This window comes from Eleutherodactylus coqui, chromosome 10, assembly GCF_035609145.1.
Source record: "Eleutherodactylus coqui strain aEleCoq1 chromosome 10, aEleCoq1.hap1, whole genome shotgun sequence".
Taxonomy (NCBI): Eukaryota; Metazoa; Chordata; class Amphibia; order Anura; family Eleutherodactylidae; genus Eleutherodactylus; species Eleutherodactylus coqui.
This window is the reverse complement of record NC_089846.1, coordinates 41,680,115-41,700,435: the sequence shown is the minus strand read 5'-3', so window position 1 is coordinate 41,700,435 and position 20,321 is coordinate 41,680,115. Positions and strand designations below refer to the sequence as shown.

Here is a 20,321-nt window from a genome sequence, read left to right as displayed (position 1 = left end):
TTCTGCGTCAGGGTTTCACTTGACCATGACTGACTTACTGTTCTTGGTCAAGTCTGTTAGGGGCGCTGCTATGCTCGCAAAGTTTTGCACGAACCGCCTATAGTACCCTACAATGCCTAAAAAGGCTCTCACCTGCTTTTTAGTTGTGGATTGTAGCCAGTTCTGAATGGCTTCAACTTTATTGACCTGGGGTTTTATAATACCCCTACCTATTATATACCCCAGGTATCGGGCTTCTTCAAGACCCAGGGCGCACTTCTTTGGGTTTGCTGTGAGCCCTGCTTTTCTAAGGGAGTTCAGTACTGCCTGTACCTTGGGTAGATGGCTGTCCCAGTCTTCGCTAAAGATGATGATATCATCTAAATATGCTGACGCATATTGACGATGGGGTTTGAGTATGATATCCATCAATCTTTGGAAGGTTGCTGGGGCTCCATGCAAACCGAAGGGTAGGCAGATGTACTGAAAGAACCCTTCTGGTGTGGCAAACGCAGTCTTTTCTTTCGCGCTCTCTGTAAGGGGAACCTGCCAGTAGCCTTTAGTAAGGTCGAGAGTGGAAAAGTACCTGGCATGACCCAGTCTCTCAATTAACTCGTCCACTCTCGGCATTGGGTATGCGTCAAATTTTGACACGTCATTTAGCTTCCGGAAGTCGTTACAGAAGCGCAGAGAGCCATCAGGTTTTGGTATCAGCACGATAGGGCTGGACCATTCGCTTTTCGACTCCTCAGTTACTCCGAGGTCTAGCATTTTCTTGACCTCCTCTGAGATGGCTCGTCTGCGGGCTTCTGGAACCCTGTACGGTTTCAACTGAACCTTTACCCCTGGTTCAGTTATAATGTCGTGTTTTATGACCCCAGTACGCCCTGGTATATCAGAGAACACATCTGAGTTACGTTGTATAAATTCCCTCCACTCTTGTTGTTGGGATTTGGACAGGGACCCTGATACACACACCTCTGGGACCCCACCATGGGGGGTGCTCACTGCAGTCAGGACTTCTCTGTCCTTCCATGGCTTAATTAGGTTTACATGGTACAACTGTTCTGGTTTCCGCCTACCTGGCTGGTATACCTTATAATTTACCTCTCCAACTTTCTCAATTATTTCATAGGGCCCTTGCCATTTTGCTAGGAATTTACTTTCTAGGGTGGGCACCAACACTAGTACCCGATCCCCAGGGTTGAAGGTTCTCACCTTGGCGGACCGGTTATATACCCGGCTTTGGGCTTCTTGAGCCTGCTGTAAATGTTCTCTAACAATGGGCATGACCGCCGCAATTCGATCTTGCATGAGGGAGAGGTGTTCAATAACAATCCTGTAGGGGGTGGACTCGTGCTCCCAGGTCTTCTTAGCTACATCAAGGAGCCCTCAGGGATGTCTACCATAAACTAATTCAAAGGGAGAGAACCCAGTGGAGGATTGTGGGACTTCACGGATTGAGAACATTAAATATGGCAGCAGACAGTCCCAGTCCTTCCCATCCTTATTGACTACCTTTTTTAGCATGCTTTTTAGGGGCTTATTAAATCTCTCAACCAGGCCACCCGTCTGTGGGTGGTACACAGACGTCCGTAAGTGCTTAATATTCAGCAGCTTACACAATTCCTTCATGACCTTTGACATAAAGGGGGTTCCTTGGTCCGTCAGGATCTCTTTTGGTATGCCCGTGCGGGAGAACATGTGAAGTAGTTCCTTTGCAATACCCTTGGATGACGTATTGCGTAAAGGAACGGCTTCGGGGTAACGGGTGGCGTAGTCTACAACCACCAATATATGTTGGTAACCCCGGGCAGACTTTACCAAGGGCCCAACTAGGTCCATAGCGATCCGCTCGAACGGCACCTCTATGATGGGCAAGGGCACTAAGGGGTTCCGGTAATGGGGCATAGGAGCTGTTATTTGACACTCCGGGCACGACTCACAGTACTGTTTTACATCACCATGTACCCCAGCCCAGAAAAACCGCTGAAGGATGCGTTCCTTAGTCTTTTCGCTCCCGAGATGACCTCCCAGCACATGCTTGTGCGCCAGGTCTAAGACCATCCTACGATAGGACTGAGGTACCACCAGCTGTTCCACAACCTCCCCACGGACCTTGTCAACCTGATACAACAATTCTTGGTTGACTGCAAGGTGTGGAAACACAGTATCAGCCCCTGGGAATTGAGGCTCCCCATTTATTACTTTAACATTTTCCCTAGCTTTTACTAAGGTGGGGTCTCGGAGCTGCTCAGTTCCGAAATTGGCACGTGAGACCTCTAAGTCAGGCATAGCAACCACTTCGTCCTGTACCTCCGTCTCACCCGCTAGTACTGTTAAGGAAAAGTTATCCCCATTCTCTTGGGTCACCCCTACTGCTGGATCCGTACCCTCAGGGTCAAACGGTTCTGGACACACATCATACACATTTGCATTATCCTGAACCTTATTTGCAGACGACCCTCGGTGTCGCCACAAGTCCCAAAATAGGGGAAAGTCTCTCCCGAGGATCACGGTGTGCATTAAGGATTTTACGACGCCCACCTCATGGGTGGCAAGTCCACACGGAGTATCAAGTCGTACAAGGGCAATAGGATACTCCTTGGTGTCCCCATGCACACAAACAACCCCCATGCGACGGCTGGTGAAGGTTGTGGGATCGACCAGGCTGGAGTGCACCAGCGTAACCAAGCTCCCTGAGTCCAGTAGAGCTGTCACCGCAAAGTCATTCACCTTTAGGTGACATAATGGTCGATCAGTCTCTGACGCAGTCTCTGCAGAACACACTGGCTGTGCGAACATCGACCTCCGCCGGGCAGAGTCACAGTCCATTGGTTCCACGGTAAGTGGACAGTTGGCAGCAAGATGCCCGGGCTCATGACAGCGCCAACATCGTATGGAGGCCCGGTCTCCTTGGGGTTCTACCCGGGACCCGAATGTCCATTTGGGGCTCCTCCTCTGCCCCAAACGATCCCCCTCTGAGCCGCCTCCCCTTGGGACACTTTTGACACCCCTTACATATGGAACAGTCTTACCAGGGGCTCCAGCCGACTTGCTGTTCCCGGGGTTGGAACGTCCAGGAGGCCCGGCTTGCAGTAAGTCCTCCGTGGCTTTTTACCTCTCGGCGAGGCTCACGAGTTGGTGCACGTCCTGGGGACCTCCTTGTCCCACCCAGCGCTGGATTGCGGGGGGCAGCGAGCGTATAAACTTATTCAGAACCACTTTCTGTACGATCTCTGCCGGGGACGACTCCTCCGGCTGCAGCCACTTTCTCACCAGGTGGAACAGGTCGTACATCTGGGAGCGAGCTGGTAGGTCATCCGTGAAAGTCCAGGCGTGTATGCGTCGGGCCCACACATGGGTGTCCACGCCCAAGCGTGCCAGGATCTCACCTTTGAGCTTATTATAGTCCTTGGCATCCTGCTCACTGAGGTCAAAGTAGGCCTTTTGGGGTTCTCCCGTCAGGAAAGGCGCTACTACCTCAGCCCACTGAGGCGCCGGTAACTTCTCCCTCTCGGCCACTCTCTCAAAGACCGCGAGATAGGCCTCGATGTCATCGGTGGCCGTCATCTTTTGTAAGGCCGTCTGTACCGCGGTACGGGTGGTGGGGAGCGAACCAGACGACCTCTGCACACCTTGCGCCAGGAGAGCATTAGTCTCGGCCTGAGCTCTCATGGCCTCCTCATGGATCTTTTGCTGGGTCGCCGTCACTTGTTGCTGCTGGGCCAACGCTTGCTGTTGCTGCACGTTCATTTGTACCAGCTGCTTTATCAGTTCCTCCATCTTGGCAGTATCTGATGGCTGTGCCGTTGCAGCTTTCACCCAGGACATGGGGGTTACAGCACTCTCCAGTCAATCTCTCTTGGGTGGTTGCCCTTAGCAACGGTTCACCAGCTGCTGCAGCAAAATGTCCATTAATTGGTGTATGTCTCTTTAAGACCGCTGCCCGCATCCAAACACCATATGTGAGGGATTAGCGTTTAGGATCGGTAGCAACCTGGGCATACGCAGTCAGAGACAGTGACACATAGGATAAAGTCTTTAGTCCAGGCTTTGCCTGGGTTTATTTCCAAGCAAACAAAACGAAATACAAGCCTTAACATCAGGCAAACACAAAGTAAATCCTGCTCGTCTGAGCACTTACTATACAGGTAGCGTCCCTGTCTACACAGTGGTAACAAAATGGCTCCTGCACACAGCCAGCCAGGCCTCTCAGACCTGCAAAGGTCTCAGCTCTCCCTCTAGGCCCTGTAGGCCCAGGCTTTATAAGGCCTGTTACCAGCCCCACCTGGTACGTGGGAGTGACCATCCCACCCTTCACTTTGGTCACTCCAGGAAAAGCCGGCCCGGATTATGCGGCTTGGAGCCACCTACTTGCTACAACGTGTTAGTAGCTTAATGCTACTAACACTATACTGCCGGCTTCCTCCACCTAGCCCAGGCTGCTCGGTGGCACGTATCTGCCCAAGCACTCCCCAAGGCAGCATAGGAGAGCATCCTAGGCGAGATATACCTGCCCTCCAGCACCTTGCCGGTCACTGTCTCACAATATATATATATATATCTGAAAGGCTGCCTTGACATCTCTTTTCTGAGGTTCCATTGCAGATCTGGCACAAAATACCGTAAGAAATAGCATTGCATGCAGCACTTTTTCTTCCACCAAAATGCTGGGCAGCTGACCAGAAACCGAACAGACCACATTATAATCAATGGGGTCTGTTCAATACTGTTTAGTTCTGTCATAAGATAGATCCATTTGCAGCGCCCCAAAGGTCAACTCAGGACACTGGGCATACACTGAGGAGCTGGAAGGGTAAAGTGGTCTCTTGTCATGGTGGCACCTATCAGGCTTCCTCCCAGAGGGACACACGTAGCCCTGGCCAGAGCAGCACTGGGCCTCTTCCGGACACCCCTAGGAGAGGAATGGCCAATATAGATGGAACAGGAACACATTTTTGTCACGCATGACGCCACCATTCCTGTTACCCACCGGTATGACCCTTGGTGGTAATAAAGAGAATGCACACACAATGTAAGGTTGAGGTACCTCAGTTCCTGGGAACGGTCAGGGCCTGGCAAAACTTTACTTGGAAACTTCAATATCACACAAATCAGGAACACACTAGCGCAGGTAAGAACAGCCAGTTAAAGGTCAGGGAGGAAACTCAGGATGACACCGGTCCTGCAAGTACCGTTCCTGGAAGGGGAACTCTCCAGAGGAGGATAGGGGTAGGGTCACTCCATCGACACTCTTGCAACACAGTACCTCTGCACGGTGGTCTTGTCCTTGTTTTCTCATGCTGTGTCTTTCTTACTCTCTATTGGCTCCTGGCATTGGGGTCCTCAGGATACCTCTCTCCTTCCTCCATCACTTCACCACATGAGGGTTGAAGGTACCCCCATATCGCTCTCTGCTGAAGACTCTGTGATGGACTCAAGACTGACTGACTACCACACCTAAATCACTCCTATTTATAATCTCTCAGATACCACAGGACAGAACATACATTGATACATTTGCAGACATCTCCCAGTCTCATGCAGACATTAACCTCTCACTTGCTGCAGCTGTGCAATACACATAACAAAAGACTAGACACTTTGCACAGCGCATCTACAAAAGGTATGACATTTATGGAGGGGCCAGGAATAGACGTTCTGGGCCACTACACATTCGGCCAGGGGATTCCGCTTTCCGACACAGACGTGAAAGCCACCTTCCCTTGAGATTAATACCTATTATGGATGGTACTGCTCATCTGTAATTAACACAGGTCTGAAGCAGCAGTAAATCCTGGCGGCTGCCTGTTCCTTCCCTTCCAGGGTAGATTCAGTATGGACCACACTCGGACCAGGAGGTAAGTAGAACATCCTTTATTTTAACATGTAAAAACCCTGGCACAGGTGACGTGGCCATACAGTGTAATGCACGGACTTTTAAACTGAGTGGACGGATACGGTAGGAGGAGGGTCAGAGGTCACCCATACCGCTGAAACCGCAGCATTCTCTCTATAAAAGCTGCCTTCATATCTACATCAGGGATTCCATTTTCCTGTTCCTTTATGGGAATCCCCTGGCTGAACAGGTCTGTCTCACCGAACAAACCCCATTGATTATAATAGAGTCCATTTGGTTTCTGCTCAGCTGCCCGGCATTTAACCGGAAGAAAAAGTGCTGCATGCAGAGGTATTTCTTCCCGTATTTTGTGTCAGATCTGTGGCTGAACCTTTGCCCAGCAGTTCCAACGCAGATGTAAAGGCAGCCTAATGCAACACGCACACTATAACAGACGTAGAATTCATAGAACATTTGATCAAAGTGACAATGTAAAAAAATCCATCACATCCATAATTAATGTATGAGTAAACAAATAAATAACATTATTTCATGTATTAGGGGCTGCAATATCAATTCCCGTCAATAGGTGTCAGTGTGTTCCATTTTTTTTCAAACCACTGAAGGACCTCATTGATTTTAGGGTGGTCCATTCGGTTTCTGCTCAGGTGCCCGGCGTTATACAGGAAGAAAAAAAACCTGCATGCAAGGCAAAAAAATATGCACTGATTGAAATGGCTAATTAGTCTCATGCGCGCATATTTACGCACTGCCGTTGACCTCTATGGGGACTTTTGGTGCATTTGCAAATAGAACATGCTGTGTTTTTTGTTTTTTTTTTCACAACTGAAACAAAAAGAAAAATCTGTTCATGTGAACGGGCCCAATGAAATCAATGGGTTCTATTCACTGCACATTCACTCCATTGCGCAAATTTTAGGTGCGCACATACGACCATGTGAATTCGGCCTTACTCTTGTAAGTGAGCGATTGAGGCAATTCCTATTGCATTACATGGTAAAAAAACATGGCACACCCCATCTTAGCATGAGGGCGGTCTGATACGAGCATATGCGCAGAGACGCTTACGATAGTGTGACATTTTGTGCTATTGCGTGTCTCTGCACTTATTACTGTACTTTCTGCGCTGCCAGGGGACGTTCACATTAGCCCGGGACACTCCTACGCTGTGATTTAAAAGACTGTGCAGCCTCATTAATTTCCGGTGATTTAAAAGGCTGTGCAGACTAACTAGCCCTAAGTTTATTGCGCCATTCCACGGCATCTGGGGGAACATTTGCGCATCCGCATAGACTCTAAAGGTGCCTTTGGTGTGCAAATGCACGCCAAAATATAGCATTTTGTGCACGCAGAAAAGCGAATGTGAGAGTAAACACATCGAAAACAGATTTTACGCATGCAAATGGGCACACAAATATGATTGTCTGAGACTGCCCTGAGGGCCCCTTCACATGGGTGTATTTGCGCGCATAGAAAATGGTACCCATTGATGGCAATTAGAGATGAGCGAACACCAAAATGTTCGGGTGTTCGTTATTCGTAACGAACTTCCCGTGATGCTCGAGGGTTCGTTTCGAACAACGAACCCCATTGAAGTCAATGGGCGACCGGAACATTTTTGTATTTCGCCGATGCTCGCTAAGGTTTTCATGTGTGAAAATCTGGGCAATTCAGGAAAGTGATGGGAATGACACAGTGACGGATAGGGCAGGCGAGGGGCTACATGGTGGGCTGCATCTCAAGTTCACAGGTCCCACTATTAAGCCACAATAGCGGCAAGAGTGACCCCCCCCCCCCCCCCCCCCCCACTGTCAGCATAAAGATCGTCCTCCTCTGGCACAGCTGTAACAGCTGTAGCAGAGAAGAACGATGTTTGCCCATTGAATTCAATGGAGCGGCAATACAGCATGTTCCACTGAATGCAATGGGCTGCCGGCGATCGCAGGATGAATGGTCGGGAAGGGGTTAAATATATAACCCCTTTCCTGCAATTCATCCAGAAATGTGTTACACTAAAAATATATACCGGCGTATAAGGCGACCGGGCGTATAAGACGACCCCCCAACTGTCACCTTATACGCCGGCAATACAGTGGAGCAAAGAATAAAAAGCATTACTTACGTTTTTAGATGATCTGCGGCGCTCCTGCAGGCTGTCACTCCCTCCTGGTCCACGGCAGACAAGCTTTCTCCACGAAAGACTTTAAATCCCTGCCTCCAGAAGCACATGTGCCTTCAGCCAATCACAGCCAATGACAATGATGTCATTGAATGGCTGTGATTGGCTGTGTTTCTGGAGGCGGGGATTTCAAGGCTTGAAGGGATTTCAAGGCATCATTGTCATTGGCTGTGATTGGCTGAAGGCACATGTGCTTCTGGAGGCAGGGATTTAAAGTCTTTCGTGGAGAAAGCAATACTCTGCCGTGGACCAGGAGGGAGTGACAGCCTGCAGGAGCGCCGCAGATCATCTAAAAACGTAAGTAATGCTTTTTATTCTTTGCTCCACTGTATTACCGGCGTATAAGGTGACAGTTGGGGGGTCGTCTTATACGCCCGGTCGCCTTATACGCCGGTATATATTTTTAGTGTAACACATTTCTGGATGAATTGCAGGAAAGGGGTTATATATTTAACCCCTTTCCGACCATTCATCCTGCGATCGCCGGCAGCCCATTGCATTCAGTGGAGTCGGCTGTATTGCCGGTTCCATTGAATTCAATGGGCAAACATCGTTCTTCTCTGCTACAGCTGTTACAGCTGTGCCAGAGAAGAAGGATTTGTCTTCTATATGTTCTCAATGGGGTCAGCGCTGCTGCCGCTGGCCCCATTGAGCGCATATAGAATGCATCCATAGCGAGCAGCGGGAGGGGCAGATTTCAATACTCGGGTGACACCTTATCTCCCCAGCCACTCACAGCAGGGGGGTGGTATAGGGCTTAAACGTTGCAGGGGGAAGTTGTAATGCCTTCCCTGTCTTTATATTGGCCAAAAAAAAGCGCTAACGTCTCAGGGAAGAAAGTTTAATTTACCAGAACACCGCATGGTGTTCGTTACGAATAACGAACATCCCGAACACCCTAATATTCGCACGAATAGCAAGCTCGGACGAACGCGTTCGCTCATCTCTAATGGCAATGGATTCATCACCGTTAACTTTTTTTATGCATGCGAAAAAATAAGCATTATGCAAATGCGCAATATGCTGTGCAATTAAGTAAAAAAAGGAACATATATGGACCTGATTAAGCTAAATAGCCTCTTAATCCACAGAAAGGGGTACATATAAACTGATCCTGTGTGCGCAGAAAGTACAGTACTATACGCCAATACATGTACAAATCTACCTTATTCAGCGCAATACGCTGCGCCGAGGTGAGTGTTTTTGTGCATACGCTTCTGTAAAGCCGGCCTAATACAAAGCATGCCATATATCAAACTGAATTCAGTGCTTATAGGGGAACTGTTTATCCATGAAATGTATCTTCACGCCGAAATAAGCCGCCGGTTAGACGGTCCGAATTATGGCTTTATTATCACATTGTTTTATGGCCAAACACTTGTGGCTTCTACTCTTAAACCATGGATCCTCTCTGGATGTTTCTCCTCTTCTTCCATTCTCCAGATCTTTCCAGTCCTTTCTTCTCACTCGGCTTGAGTCGTATTTCCTCTCACTTGCCACAGCTGTTGACATTCTTACTTCCATCTTTGGTGCTGGGCTGGCTCCGACATAGGCTAAAGTTAGAGCCATGTGTCCGGCCTCCATAGTGCGACCCTCACTCGGCTTAGTCCCCTGGTACAGTCCTACAGGTAACTCTTGGTCTTCCTTCCGTTCTCTCTCTTTCCTAATGTCATTGTCCTCTTGTAGCTGATCGATACTTCCCTCGTCTCATTATAACTCTGCTCCGTAGAACTTTATACCCTTGTGTTACTATTTATAGACACGGAGTTCCGACTCCGCTATTTTTAGTCTTGCATGAATACTATATTGATCCCTTAGGTAGAACTATAGAAGCTTTCCATCTCATTGGATACTTTCCATCTCATCAGATACTTCCCATCTCATCGGATACTTTCCATATCCTCACTTCTCTCTTCAGTCTTTCTGATTGTGACATTTCATTTTCCAGCTGATTTTGACTTCTTCTCTCCTGCACCTTCTCTGACTGCTGTCCTCATCCTGTCTCTAGTATATTCACTATATCCGTATTCCTGGCGTCATGAGCAGTCAGGGGTTAGTGGGAATAATGCGCAGGACACGCCGGATAAGTACGTGCTATGTTATAACAAGGGGTGTGGGCAACGATTCCTCCCTGACGGCAACGCTGCAGGTTAGTGTCTTCGTGATCCGTAAGTGTGCAAGGCGGGGGACACGTACTGTACATGCAGGGGAGAGGAAAGTTGGGTGACTTGTATATAATGCCGGGATTACTTGGCATATATCTTCTATTTTATATCTTATTCTGCAGACTCCTGCCTCTTTCATCCAGGATTCCCCATCTTTCATGATGCTCTGAAGGTCAGTCGTCTACAATAGCTTTATTTATTAGATAATACTCTCGTGTGGTGAAGAGTGTTAAGGCAGTAGAAATGCAGTCCTAAGCTCTCACTCGCGACCTGAAGGTTGCAAGTTCAATCCTTGCGTGGTTCAGGTAGCTGGTTAAGGTTGACTCATCCTTCTGAGGTCAGTAAAATGAGTAATGGGTAATAAGCTGCCTGAAAGCAACTTATTACCCATTAGAATGAGAATAAGTTGAGTGCTATACAAATAAGTGAATGAGCCACTACTAAAAGTATATCAGTGGGGTCCCACTGATATAGCCATAAATTTAAAAAACCTGCGTTACCCCTGTAACCGCCTTCATTATGTGTTTCTCCTCTCAGGGCTGGTCTTGCTGTAGGAAACGCACAACAGACTTTTCTGAATTTCTAGATATAAAGGTACGGTATCTAAATTTCACCATATTTTTCCATAGCTGTGATTATAGGGCTGTATGAGATAAAAACTCAGCAGCTAACTTCAGGATGGAAATGATCTGGCCATTTAGGCCAGAATTACACGGGTGTCAAAAATAGCGTGAGATTTGTGCGTTCCGCAACGTACAAATATGAACTCCATTCTTTTGAATGGGGTCATGCTCATGAGCAATGTTTTCCCACTTGGCATCCGAATGTGATGCAGGAGACAAATCGCGACATGGTCTATCTTGCTACGTGATCTCACATCGTAGCACTCACTGTTTTCAATGGGGCCAACGGCAGCATCACACCACGAGCTAGATGCATGCAATGTCTCCCATAGGAAACAATGGGAGAAACTCCGTGATCCTTCTGTCGGAGGATTGCTTCTTCCCTAAAGTCATGTGATGCTGTTCTAAAATGAAAATGCCTTGGGGATTTCACAGGGAGAGCGCGATATAGGGTGGGATTCACGGCCCCATATCGCGATCACCGTGTGAAATTAGCCTTAGACTGGATTGAAATATTTTTGTGGAATGAATGAGGCTTTTTTGCGTGCGCATCAGCGTATTTTACTGCACTTTTTGCAATTGAAATGGCTAATTAGTCTAATGAGTTCCAGAAGTGTTCTTTTTCCTGCAGAATTATGCAGAGTTTCACGCATCTCCTTGTGTATTGTACACACATTTGCGCATCACCATTGACTTCTATGAAGACCTTTGCTGTGCATATATACTGCAAATAGAACATGCTGTAATTTTTTGCGCGACCGATATGCATGTGCAAAATATGGGAATGGGAATGAACCCATTGAAATCAATGAGTTCTATTCTCTGCATATTGCTCGCACAAATACCCCTGTGTGCAGGCAGCCTTAAGAGGACCTTTCACAGAGGACGGAATATTCCGCAACGGCATTACGGAATATATCCCACTGCTGAATATTCAGCACCAAAATCTCCATGTGGCACAAAGTGTTAAGGCAGCAGTATGCAGTCCTAAGCTCTCGCTCACAACCTGAAGGTGTTAAGGCAGCAGTATGCAGTCCTAAGCTCTCGCTCACAACCTGAAGGTTGATGGTTCAATCCCTGCATGGTTCAGGTAGCCGGCTCAAGGTTGACTCAGCCTTCCATCCTTCTGAGGTCGGTAAAATGAGCTTTATGGGGTATTAAATAAGTTACCTGAAAGCACTGCGGAATAAGTTAGCGCTATACAAATAACTAGATTATTTTATTTTATTCTGGGCCCTCTTAGATATGTGCCCTCAGACAGGGTTTCCCAACTCCAGTGCTCAGGGAGCCCAACAGGTCATGTTTTCAGGATATCCTATTGTAAGAACACCTGTGGTAATGTCTTGGCACCGACAAAAATTACATCACCTGTGCAATACTGAGGAAATCAAGGTAACATGACCTGTGGAGGACTAGAATTGGGGAACACTGTTGTAAGAGTTGGTCTCTCTGCAAGGAGAGCGATGATGGTTTTAGGATAGTTTGGGCAGCTGTGTGGATGAGCTGCAGGAGAGGCAGGATGTAAATACGTTCTGCTGTACTTCACCTACTTCACTAAGTAGGTAAATGTGGTACTCCAGCTTGGAGAGCACTCATGTGCTATTATCTAAGATCTGGAAAGAAAGGAAGGAAGCACTCTACAAGACTAAGTACGGGATGTTGTATCCCCTCGGCACGCATGAATAAAAGATGTGTTCTCGCTGGAGTGGGTGTTGCCGTCATCCTTCTTCTGCCGAGTTCTCGCATGCTTGTACTCCTTCTGGTTATCTTTTGGTCATTTTGTATATGTCCCCTCCAGGGCTGCACCAAGGGATTTCACAGCAATGAAAAACCAGCTGAACCTTTCAAAGCTGACGTGTCTGGAAGTAAAAACGCATCTGACAGCGCAGGATCAAAGTCATGTACGGAAATTATTGTACGAGGTCCCAAATCTGCAGAGAAGATGCAAAAGGAGAGACCCAGGTAATGGCGGAACCTGTAAGGTTTCACGTAAAACCGCAAACGTGGGATTTTCGATGGAAGTGCGAACAGTTTTTGTTTAAAAAGTATGGCTTCGAGAGAAAAGTCGTTCAAGTGAAAAAAAACGCATTGAAATTAATCATTTTCACGTGCGAGTTCCATCCATATCGCAATCGGACAGAACTCGCCCATGTGAATCCAGCCTTAAAGGGGTTTTCCAGGAAATACTATTGATGACCTAACATCAGGATCGGTCATCAATAGTTGATCGGCTGGGGTTCGCCTCAACAACACAGAGGTCGGAGCAGAAGCCTCCGTGCCGACCTCCATGTAGTGGCCGGCAGTTGTAACTGCAGGCATGGCTCTCATTGATTTCAATGAGCCAAATAAGTTGGAAGGATTACCTGGCAGCTTGATCGGCCATCAGTTATCTCAACTGTATGGCTGGCTTGCTTCTAGCAGCAATGAAGGTTCCGTATGCATCGGATGAAAGTCGTCAGGACCAGATGCACATGTAATGTACGAGTATATTGGGCTGTTCTGAATGTCCCCCAACAGGAGATTTTGGGGAAAGTAGGATCATCATGTTGAATATCAATGTGCCAATCCTTAGTTCCTAGTGGAGATCTTCCCGCTCTTTACCGTATGGAGAATTGGGAGGAATAGCTGCCTGCTGAACGGATGTTTGGCTGAGGCGCCCTTCACACGAGCGAACGCTTATTTGCGCGCGCCTCACCCCACCTTTTTGCATACTGAGGACTTAATAAGACAACCTACTGCACAAAACCTCACGGCAGCGCAGTGTATGTGCATATGTACTAGGTTTGATTACGTAGATTTGCGCACGTGTCTGCGCATATTACTGAACCTTTTGCGCACGTTGGGCCAGTTCACACATGCGTGACCCACCCTTTCCATAGATTAAAAGGCTAGTTAACCTAATGAGGTCCAGATGTGTTCTTTTCCACACATTTTGTGCAGTGCTCCACGCATTCCCTTGCGTATTTGCACACCTCCTATAGCATTCTATGGGTCCTTTGACACATTAAACACAGGAAAATATAGCAGGTCCTACTTTTTTCCATATGCGCAAAACGCTGCTCATGAGAACGAGCCTATTGAAATCAATGGGTTGTTTTCTGTGTTTAGCAGGTGCAGATTTTGTGGGTTCGAATGCCTGCGCAAACACGGTCGTGTGAAGAAGCCTTGAGCGAAGCTTTTTCGCGCACATTTTTTGCGTATATTTTGATGTACTTTTTCCACCCACGGGGCATATCCGTTTATGTGCAGCAAACAATGATGCGCCGATTTAAATGGCTAATTAGTAGGGATGAGCGAGCGTACTCGGAAAAGCACTACTCGCTCGAGTAATTTGCTTTATCAGAGTATCGCTGTGCTCGTCCCTGAAGATTCGGGTGCCGGCACGGAGCGGGGAGCTGCAGGGAGAGCGGGGAGGAACGGAGGGGAGATCTTTCTCTCCCTCTCTCCCGCCCGCTCTCCCCTGCTCCCCGCTGCGACTCACCTGTCAGCCGCAGCGGCACCTGAATCTTCAGGGACGAGCACAGCGATACTCGGATAAAGCAAATTACTCGAGCGAGTAGTGCTTTTCCGAGTACGCTCGCTCATCTCTACTAATTAGTCTAATGAGCTCCAGATGTGTTCTTACGCAGAGCATCACGCATCTGCTTGTGTATTTGCACATCCCCATTGACTTCTATGGGTACGTTTGCTGCACAAATGTACAGGATATTAGAGCGTGCTGCGTTTTGTTTTTTTTGTGCGACCGGTATGTGCAGGTCAAATACGCGCATGTGAATGAACCCATAGAAATTAATGGTTACTATTCTGTGCGTATTGCAGAGAATAGAACCCACTGATATGTCCGATGTAGATTTCAGTGAAAACCGAGGCCGATGTCCGTGTGTTAAACGCAGATTTCTGACGTGAATTTTCATTACAGCCGCCGCGGCCTTGTATGCAGTTTAGTTCAGGGCAGAGTCACACCAGTATTAGCGCAAGTATTTTCGCCGCAGCACAGCATATGTGTGTGTGTACAATGTTTGAAGAGCAAGGTAATTGGCCTGTCGCTCATGTGTCTGCGCTAATTGCTGTAATTCTTGCCCTTGCAGGACGCACTCTTTCCGTAGAATTTAATGGCTATTTAAAGCCTAGTAAGGTCCAGCTGCCTTCCTTTCCTGTGTTTTGCGCAGCAGCACACCCTTCCTTTTGCGTAATTTCACACCTGCTATAGATTTCTATGGTAGTTTTGAGGCACAAAACGCAAGTAAATAGAGCAGGACCTATTTTTTGCGCACACACGAAATGCGCTTATGAGAATAAATCCATTGAAATCAATGGGTTCTATTCTCTGTGCTTCGTGTTCGCAGATTTTGTGTGCGCAAAAACGGCTGTATGAAGGAGCCTTCAATGGGAATAATCTCCATATGTGAAACCAGATGCATATTCTGCAGAAGTGACGTATCGCCTCTTCATTCCATATAGGCGGACTTCAATGTCGTATGCAAAGAAAAAAAAATTCTACTGTATACACTGTGGCGCAGATTGCCATTCAAATGAATAGGAAGCATTTTTAGCGCTTCGCAGACGAGCAATTTTGCGCACACAAAATCGCTCATGTAAAACACAAAGAAGAGAATCCATTGATTTCGATGCGTTCCCTCACATTATGCATTTTAGGGAGGCGTAATATCACTCCTTAAGGAGAGCACCAAGAAGGTGAGTGAGGAGACTTATAAGGCCACCCATGCTCCTCTGGGTAATATGCAAATAAGGAAGATGGAACAATACCTCTGTAGCGCCACCTATTGGAAGGCTACATTCCTTCAAATCAATGCCTGACTCTTCAGACAGGTATTTAGAGCAATTCCCTAACCACGGCTCTAAAGACCTGTCTAAAGAGTCAGGCATTGATTGGAAGGAAAGCAGCCATCCAATAGGTGGCGCTGCAGAGGTATTGTTCCATCTCCCTTATTTGCATTATGCATTTTTGCGCACAAATCTTGCGCGTGTGAAAATATACACAACATGCTCTATATTTGTGCACATTTGCACAACCAATGCACCATAGGAGTCTATGGGGGTGTGCAAACTGAACTGCGTGATTTATGCAGGGAAATTAACACCAGCTCTACTCGACTAACGAACCCCATTGACTACAATGGGAGACTCGAGCATTTTTGTATGTGGGACGTCGGGTGCCAAGCTTTTTTTTTTTTCCCTAGGTTCGTCTCTCTCTAGTCTCCCCCTCTCTCTCTCTAGTCTCCCTCTCTCTCTCTCCTCTCCCCCTCTCTCTCTCTCCTCCCCCTCTCTCTCTGCTCTCCCCCCTCTCTCTCTGCTCTCCCCCCCTCTCTCTGCTCTCCCCCCTCTCTCTGCTCTCCCCCATCTCTCTGCTCTCCCCCCCCTCTCTGCTCTCCCCTCTCTCTCTGCTCTCCCCCTCTCTCTCTGCTCTCCCCCTCTCTCTCTGCTCTCCCCCCTCTCTCTCTGCTCTCCCCCCTCTCTCTCTGCTCTCCCCCCTCTCTCTCTGCTCTCCCCCCTCTCTCTCTGCTCTCCCCCCTCTCTCTCTGCTCTCCCCCCCTCTCTCTCTGCTCTCCCCCCCTCTCTCTCTGCTCTCCCCCTCTCTCTCTCTGCTCTCCCCCTCTCTCTCTCTGCTCTCCCCCTCTCTCTCTCTCTGCTCTCCCCCTCTCTCTCTCTCTGCTCTCCCCCTCTCTCTCTCTCTGCTCTCCCCCTCTCTCTCTCTGCTCTCCCCCTCTCTCTCTCTGCTCTCCCCCTCTCTCTCTCTGCTCTCCCCCTCTCTCTCTCTCTCTGCTCTCCCCCTCTCTCTCTCTGCTCTCCCCCTCTCTCTCTCTCTGCTCTCTCCCTCTCTCTCTCTCTCTGCTCTCCCCTCTCTCTCTCTCTGCTCTCCCCCTCTCTCTCTCTCTGCTCTCCCCCCCTCTCTCTCTCTGCTCTCCCCCCCTCTCTCTCTCTGCTCTCCCCCCTCTCTCTCTCTGCTCTCCCCCCCTCTCTCTCTGCTCTCCCCTCTCTCTCTCTCTGCTCTCCCCCTCTCTCTCTCTGCTCTCCCCCTCTCTCTCTCTCTCTGCTCTCCCCCTCTCTCTCTCTCTCTGCTCTCCCCCTCTCTCTCTCTCTGTTCTCCCCCCCTCTCTCTCTGTTCTCCCCCCTCTCTCTCTGTTCTCCCCCCCTCTCTCTCTGCTCTCCCCCCCCCTCTCTCTCTCCTCTCCCCCCCTCTCTCTCTCCTCTCCCCCCTCTCTCTCTCCTCTCCCCCCCCCCCTCTCTCTCCCCCCCTCTCTCTCTCCTCTCCCCCCCCCTCTCTCTCTCCTCTCCCCCCTCTCTCTCTCCTCTCCCCCCCTCTCTCTCTCCTCTCCCCCCTCTCTCTCTCTCCTCTCCCCCCTCTCTCTCTCCTCTCCCCCCTCTCTCTCTCTCCTCTCCCCCTCTCTCTCTCTCCTCTCCCCCCTCTCTCTCTCTGCTCTCCCCCTCTCTCTCTCTCTGCTCTCCCCCCTCTCTCTCTCTGCTCTCCCCCCCTCTCTCTCTCTGCTCTCCCCCCTCTCTCTCTCTGCTCTCCCCCCCCTCTCTCTCTGCTCTCCCCTCTCTCTCTCTCTGCTCTCCCCTCTCTCTCTCTGCTCTCCCCCTCTCTCTCTCTCTGCTCTCCCCCTCTCTCTCTCTCTCTGCTCTCCCCCTCTCTCTCTCTCTGTTCTCCCCCCCTCTCTCTCTGTTCTCCCCCCCTCTCTCTCTGCTCTCCCCCCCTCTCTCTCTGCTCTCCCCCCCTCTCTCTCTCCTCTCCCCCCTCTCTCTCTCCTCTCCCCCCCCCTCTCTCTCCCCCCCTCTCTCTCTCCCCCCCCTCTCTCTCCTCTCCCCCCCTCTCTCTCTCCTCTCCCCCCTCTCTCTCCTCTCCCCCTCTCTCTCTCCTCTCCCCCCTCTCTCTCTCCTCTCCCCCCTCTCTCTCTCCTCTCCCCCCTCTCTCTCTCTCCTCTCCCCCCTCTCTCTCTCTCCTCTCCCCCCTCTCTCTCCTCTCCCCCCCTCTCTCTCTCTCCTCTCCCCCCTCTCTCTCTCCTCTCCCCCCTCTCTCCTCTCCTCTCCCCCCTCTCTCTCCTCTCCCCCCTCTCTCTCTCTCCTCTCCCCCCTCTCTCTCTCTCCTCTCCCCCCTCTCTCTCTCTCCTCTCCCCCCTCTCTCTCTCCTCTCCCCCCTCTCTCTCTCCTCTCCCCCCTCTCTCTCTCTCCTCTCCCCCTCTCTCTCTCTCTCTCCCCCCTCTCTCTCTCCTCTCCCCCTCTCTCTCCTCTCCCCCCTCTCTCTCCTCTCCCCTCTCTCTCTCTCTCTCTCCTCTCCCCCCTCTCTCTCTCTCCTCTCCCCCCTCTCTCTCTCCTCTCCCCCCTCTCTCTCTCCTCTCCCCCTCTCTCCTCTCCCCCTCTCTCTCTCCTCTCCCCCCTCTCTCTCCTCTCCCCCCTCTCTCTCCTCTCCCCCTCTCTCTCTCCTCTCCCCCCTCTCTCTCCTCTCCCCCCTCTCTCTCTCCTCTCCCCTCTCTCTCCTCTCCCCCTCTCTCTCTCTCTCTCTCCTCTCCCCCCTCTCTCTCCTCTCCCCCTCTCTCTCCTCTCCCCCCTCTCTCCTCTCCCCCCTCTCTCTCCTCTCCCCCCCTCTCTCTCCCCCCCCATCTCTCTCTCCTCTCCCCCCCTCTCTCTCTCCTCTCCCCCCCCTCTCTCTCTCCTCTCCCCCCTCTCTCTCTCCTCTCCCCCCTCTCTCTCTCCTCTCCCCCCTCTCTCTCTCCTCTCTCCCCCCTCTCTCTCTCTCCTCTCCCCCTCTCTCTCTCTCCTCTCCCCTCTCTCTCTCTCCTCTCCCCCCTCTCTCTCTCCTCTCCCCCCTCTCTCTCTCCTCTCCCCCCTCTCTCTCTCCTCTCCCCCTCTCTCTCTCCTCTCCCCCCTCTCTCTCTCCTCTCCCCCCTCTCTCTCTCCTCTCCCCCTCTCTCTCTCCTCTCCCCTCTCTCTCCCCCCCTCTCTCTCTCCTCTCCCCCTCTCTCTCTCCTCTCCCCCCTCTCTCTCTCTCCTCTCCCCTCTCTCTCTCTCCTCTCCCCCCCTCTCTCTCTCCTCTCCCCCCTCTCTCTCTCTCCTCTCCCCCCTCTCTCTCTCCTCTCCCCCCTCTCTCTCTCCTCTCCCCCCTCTCTCTCTCCTCTCCCCCTCTCTCTCCTCTCCCCCCCCTCTCTCTCCTCTCCCCCCTCTCTCTCTCCTCTCCCCCCTCTCTCTCTCCTCTCCCCCCCCTCTCTCTCTCCTCTCCCCTCTCTCTCTCCTCTCCCCCCTCTCTCTCCTCTCCCCCCTCTCTCTCCTCTCCCCCCTCTCTCTCTCCTCCCCCCTCTCTCTCTCCTCCCCCCTCTCTCTCTCCTCCCCCCTCTCTCTCTCCTCTCCCTCTCTCTCCTCTCCCCTCTCTCTCTCCTCTCCCCCCCTCTCTCTCTCCTCTCCCCCCCTCTCTCTCCTCTCCCCCTCTCTCTCTCCTCTCCCCCCCTCTCTCTCTCTCCTCTCCCCCCTCTCTCTCTCCTCTCCCCCCTCTCTCTCTCTCCTCTCCCCCCCTCTCTCTCTCCTCTCCCCCCTCTCTCTCCTCTCCCCCCCTCTCTCTCTCCTCTCCCCCCCTCTCTCTCTCCTCTCCCCCCTCTCTCTCTCCTCTCCCCCCCTCTCTCTCTCCTCTCCCCCCTCTCTCTCTCCTCTCCCCCCTCTCTCTCTCTCCTCTCCCCCCCTCTCTCTCTCCTCTCCTCCCCCTCTCTCTCTCCTCTCCCCCCCTCTCTCTCTCCTCTCCCCCCCTCTCTCTCTCCTCTCCTCCCCTCTCTCTCTCCTCTCCCCCCCTCTCTCTCTCCTCTCCCCCTCTCTCTCTCTCCTCTCCCCCCTCTCTCTCTCTCCTCTCCCCCCTCTCTCTCTCTCCTCTCCCCCTCTCTCTCTCTCCTCTCCCCCCTCTCTCTCTCTCCTCTCCCCCCTCTCTCTCTCTCCTCTCCCCCTCTCTCTCTCTCCTCTCCCCCCTCTCTCTCTCTCCTCTCCCCCCTCTCTCTCTCTCCTCTCCCCCCTCTCTCTCTCTCCTCTCCCCCCTCTCTCTCTCTCCTCTCCCCCTCTCTCTCTCTCCTCTCCCCCCTCTCTCTCTCTCCTCTCCCCCCTCTCTCTCTCTCCTCTCCCCCCTCTCTCTCTCTCCTCTCCCCCTCTCTCTCTCTCCTCTCCCCCCTCTCTCTCTCTCCTCTCCCCCCTCTCTCTCTCTCCTCTCCCCCCTCTCTCTCTCTCCTCTCCCCCCCTCTCTCTCTCCTCTCCCCCCTCTCTCTCTCTCCTCTCCCCCCTCTCTCTCTCTCCTCTCCCCCCTCTCTCTCTCTCCTCTCCCCCCTCTCTCTCTCTCCTCTCCCCCTCTCTCTCTCTCCTCTCCCCCCTCTCTCTCTCTCCTCTCCCCCCTCTCTCTCTCTCCTCTCCCCCCTCTCTCTCTCTCTCCTCTCCCCCCTCTCTCTCCTCTCCCCCCTCTCTCTCTCTCTCCTCTCCCCCCTCTCTCTCTCCTCTCCCCCCTCTCTCTCTCTCTCCTCTCCCCA

At 51.0% G+C, this 20,321-nt stretch overlaps 1 protein-coding gene across 2 annotated transcripts in view; it reads left to right on the top strand.

The window, feature by feature from the left end:
- The first annotated feature begins 9,543 nt into the window (after nucleotides 1–9,543).
- The window catches only part of ITGB1BP2 (integrin subunit beta 1 binding protein 2), a 19,858-nt gene continuing 9,080 nt past the window's right edge, over nucleotides 9,544–20,321 (top strand). Inside the window, exons 1-5 of one of the 2 annotated variants that reach the window (XM_066580858.1) lie at nucleotides 9,544–9,649; nucleotides 9,970–10,170; nucleotides 10,309–10,358; nucleotides 10,724–10,780; nucleotides 12,608–12,771. In XM_066580858.1, the coding sequence (XP_066436955.1) occupies nucleotides 9,589–9,649; nucleotides 9,970–10,170; nucleotides 10,309–10,358; nucleotides 10,724–10,780; nucleotides 12,608–12,771 (533 nt within the window). In that variant the 5' untranslated portion in view covers nucleotides 9,544–9,588. The remainder of the gene's footprint in view (nucleotides 9,650–9,969; nucleotides 10,171–10,308; nucleotides 10,359–10,723; nucleotides 10,781–12,607; nucleotides 12,772–20,321) is intronic. The other variant, XM_066580859.1, reaches the window with a different exon arrangement.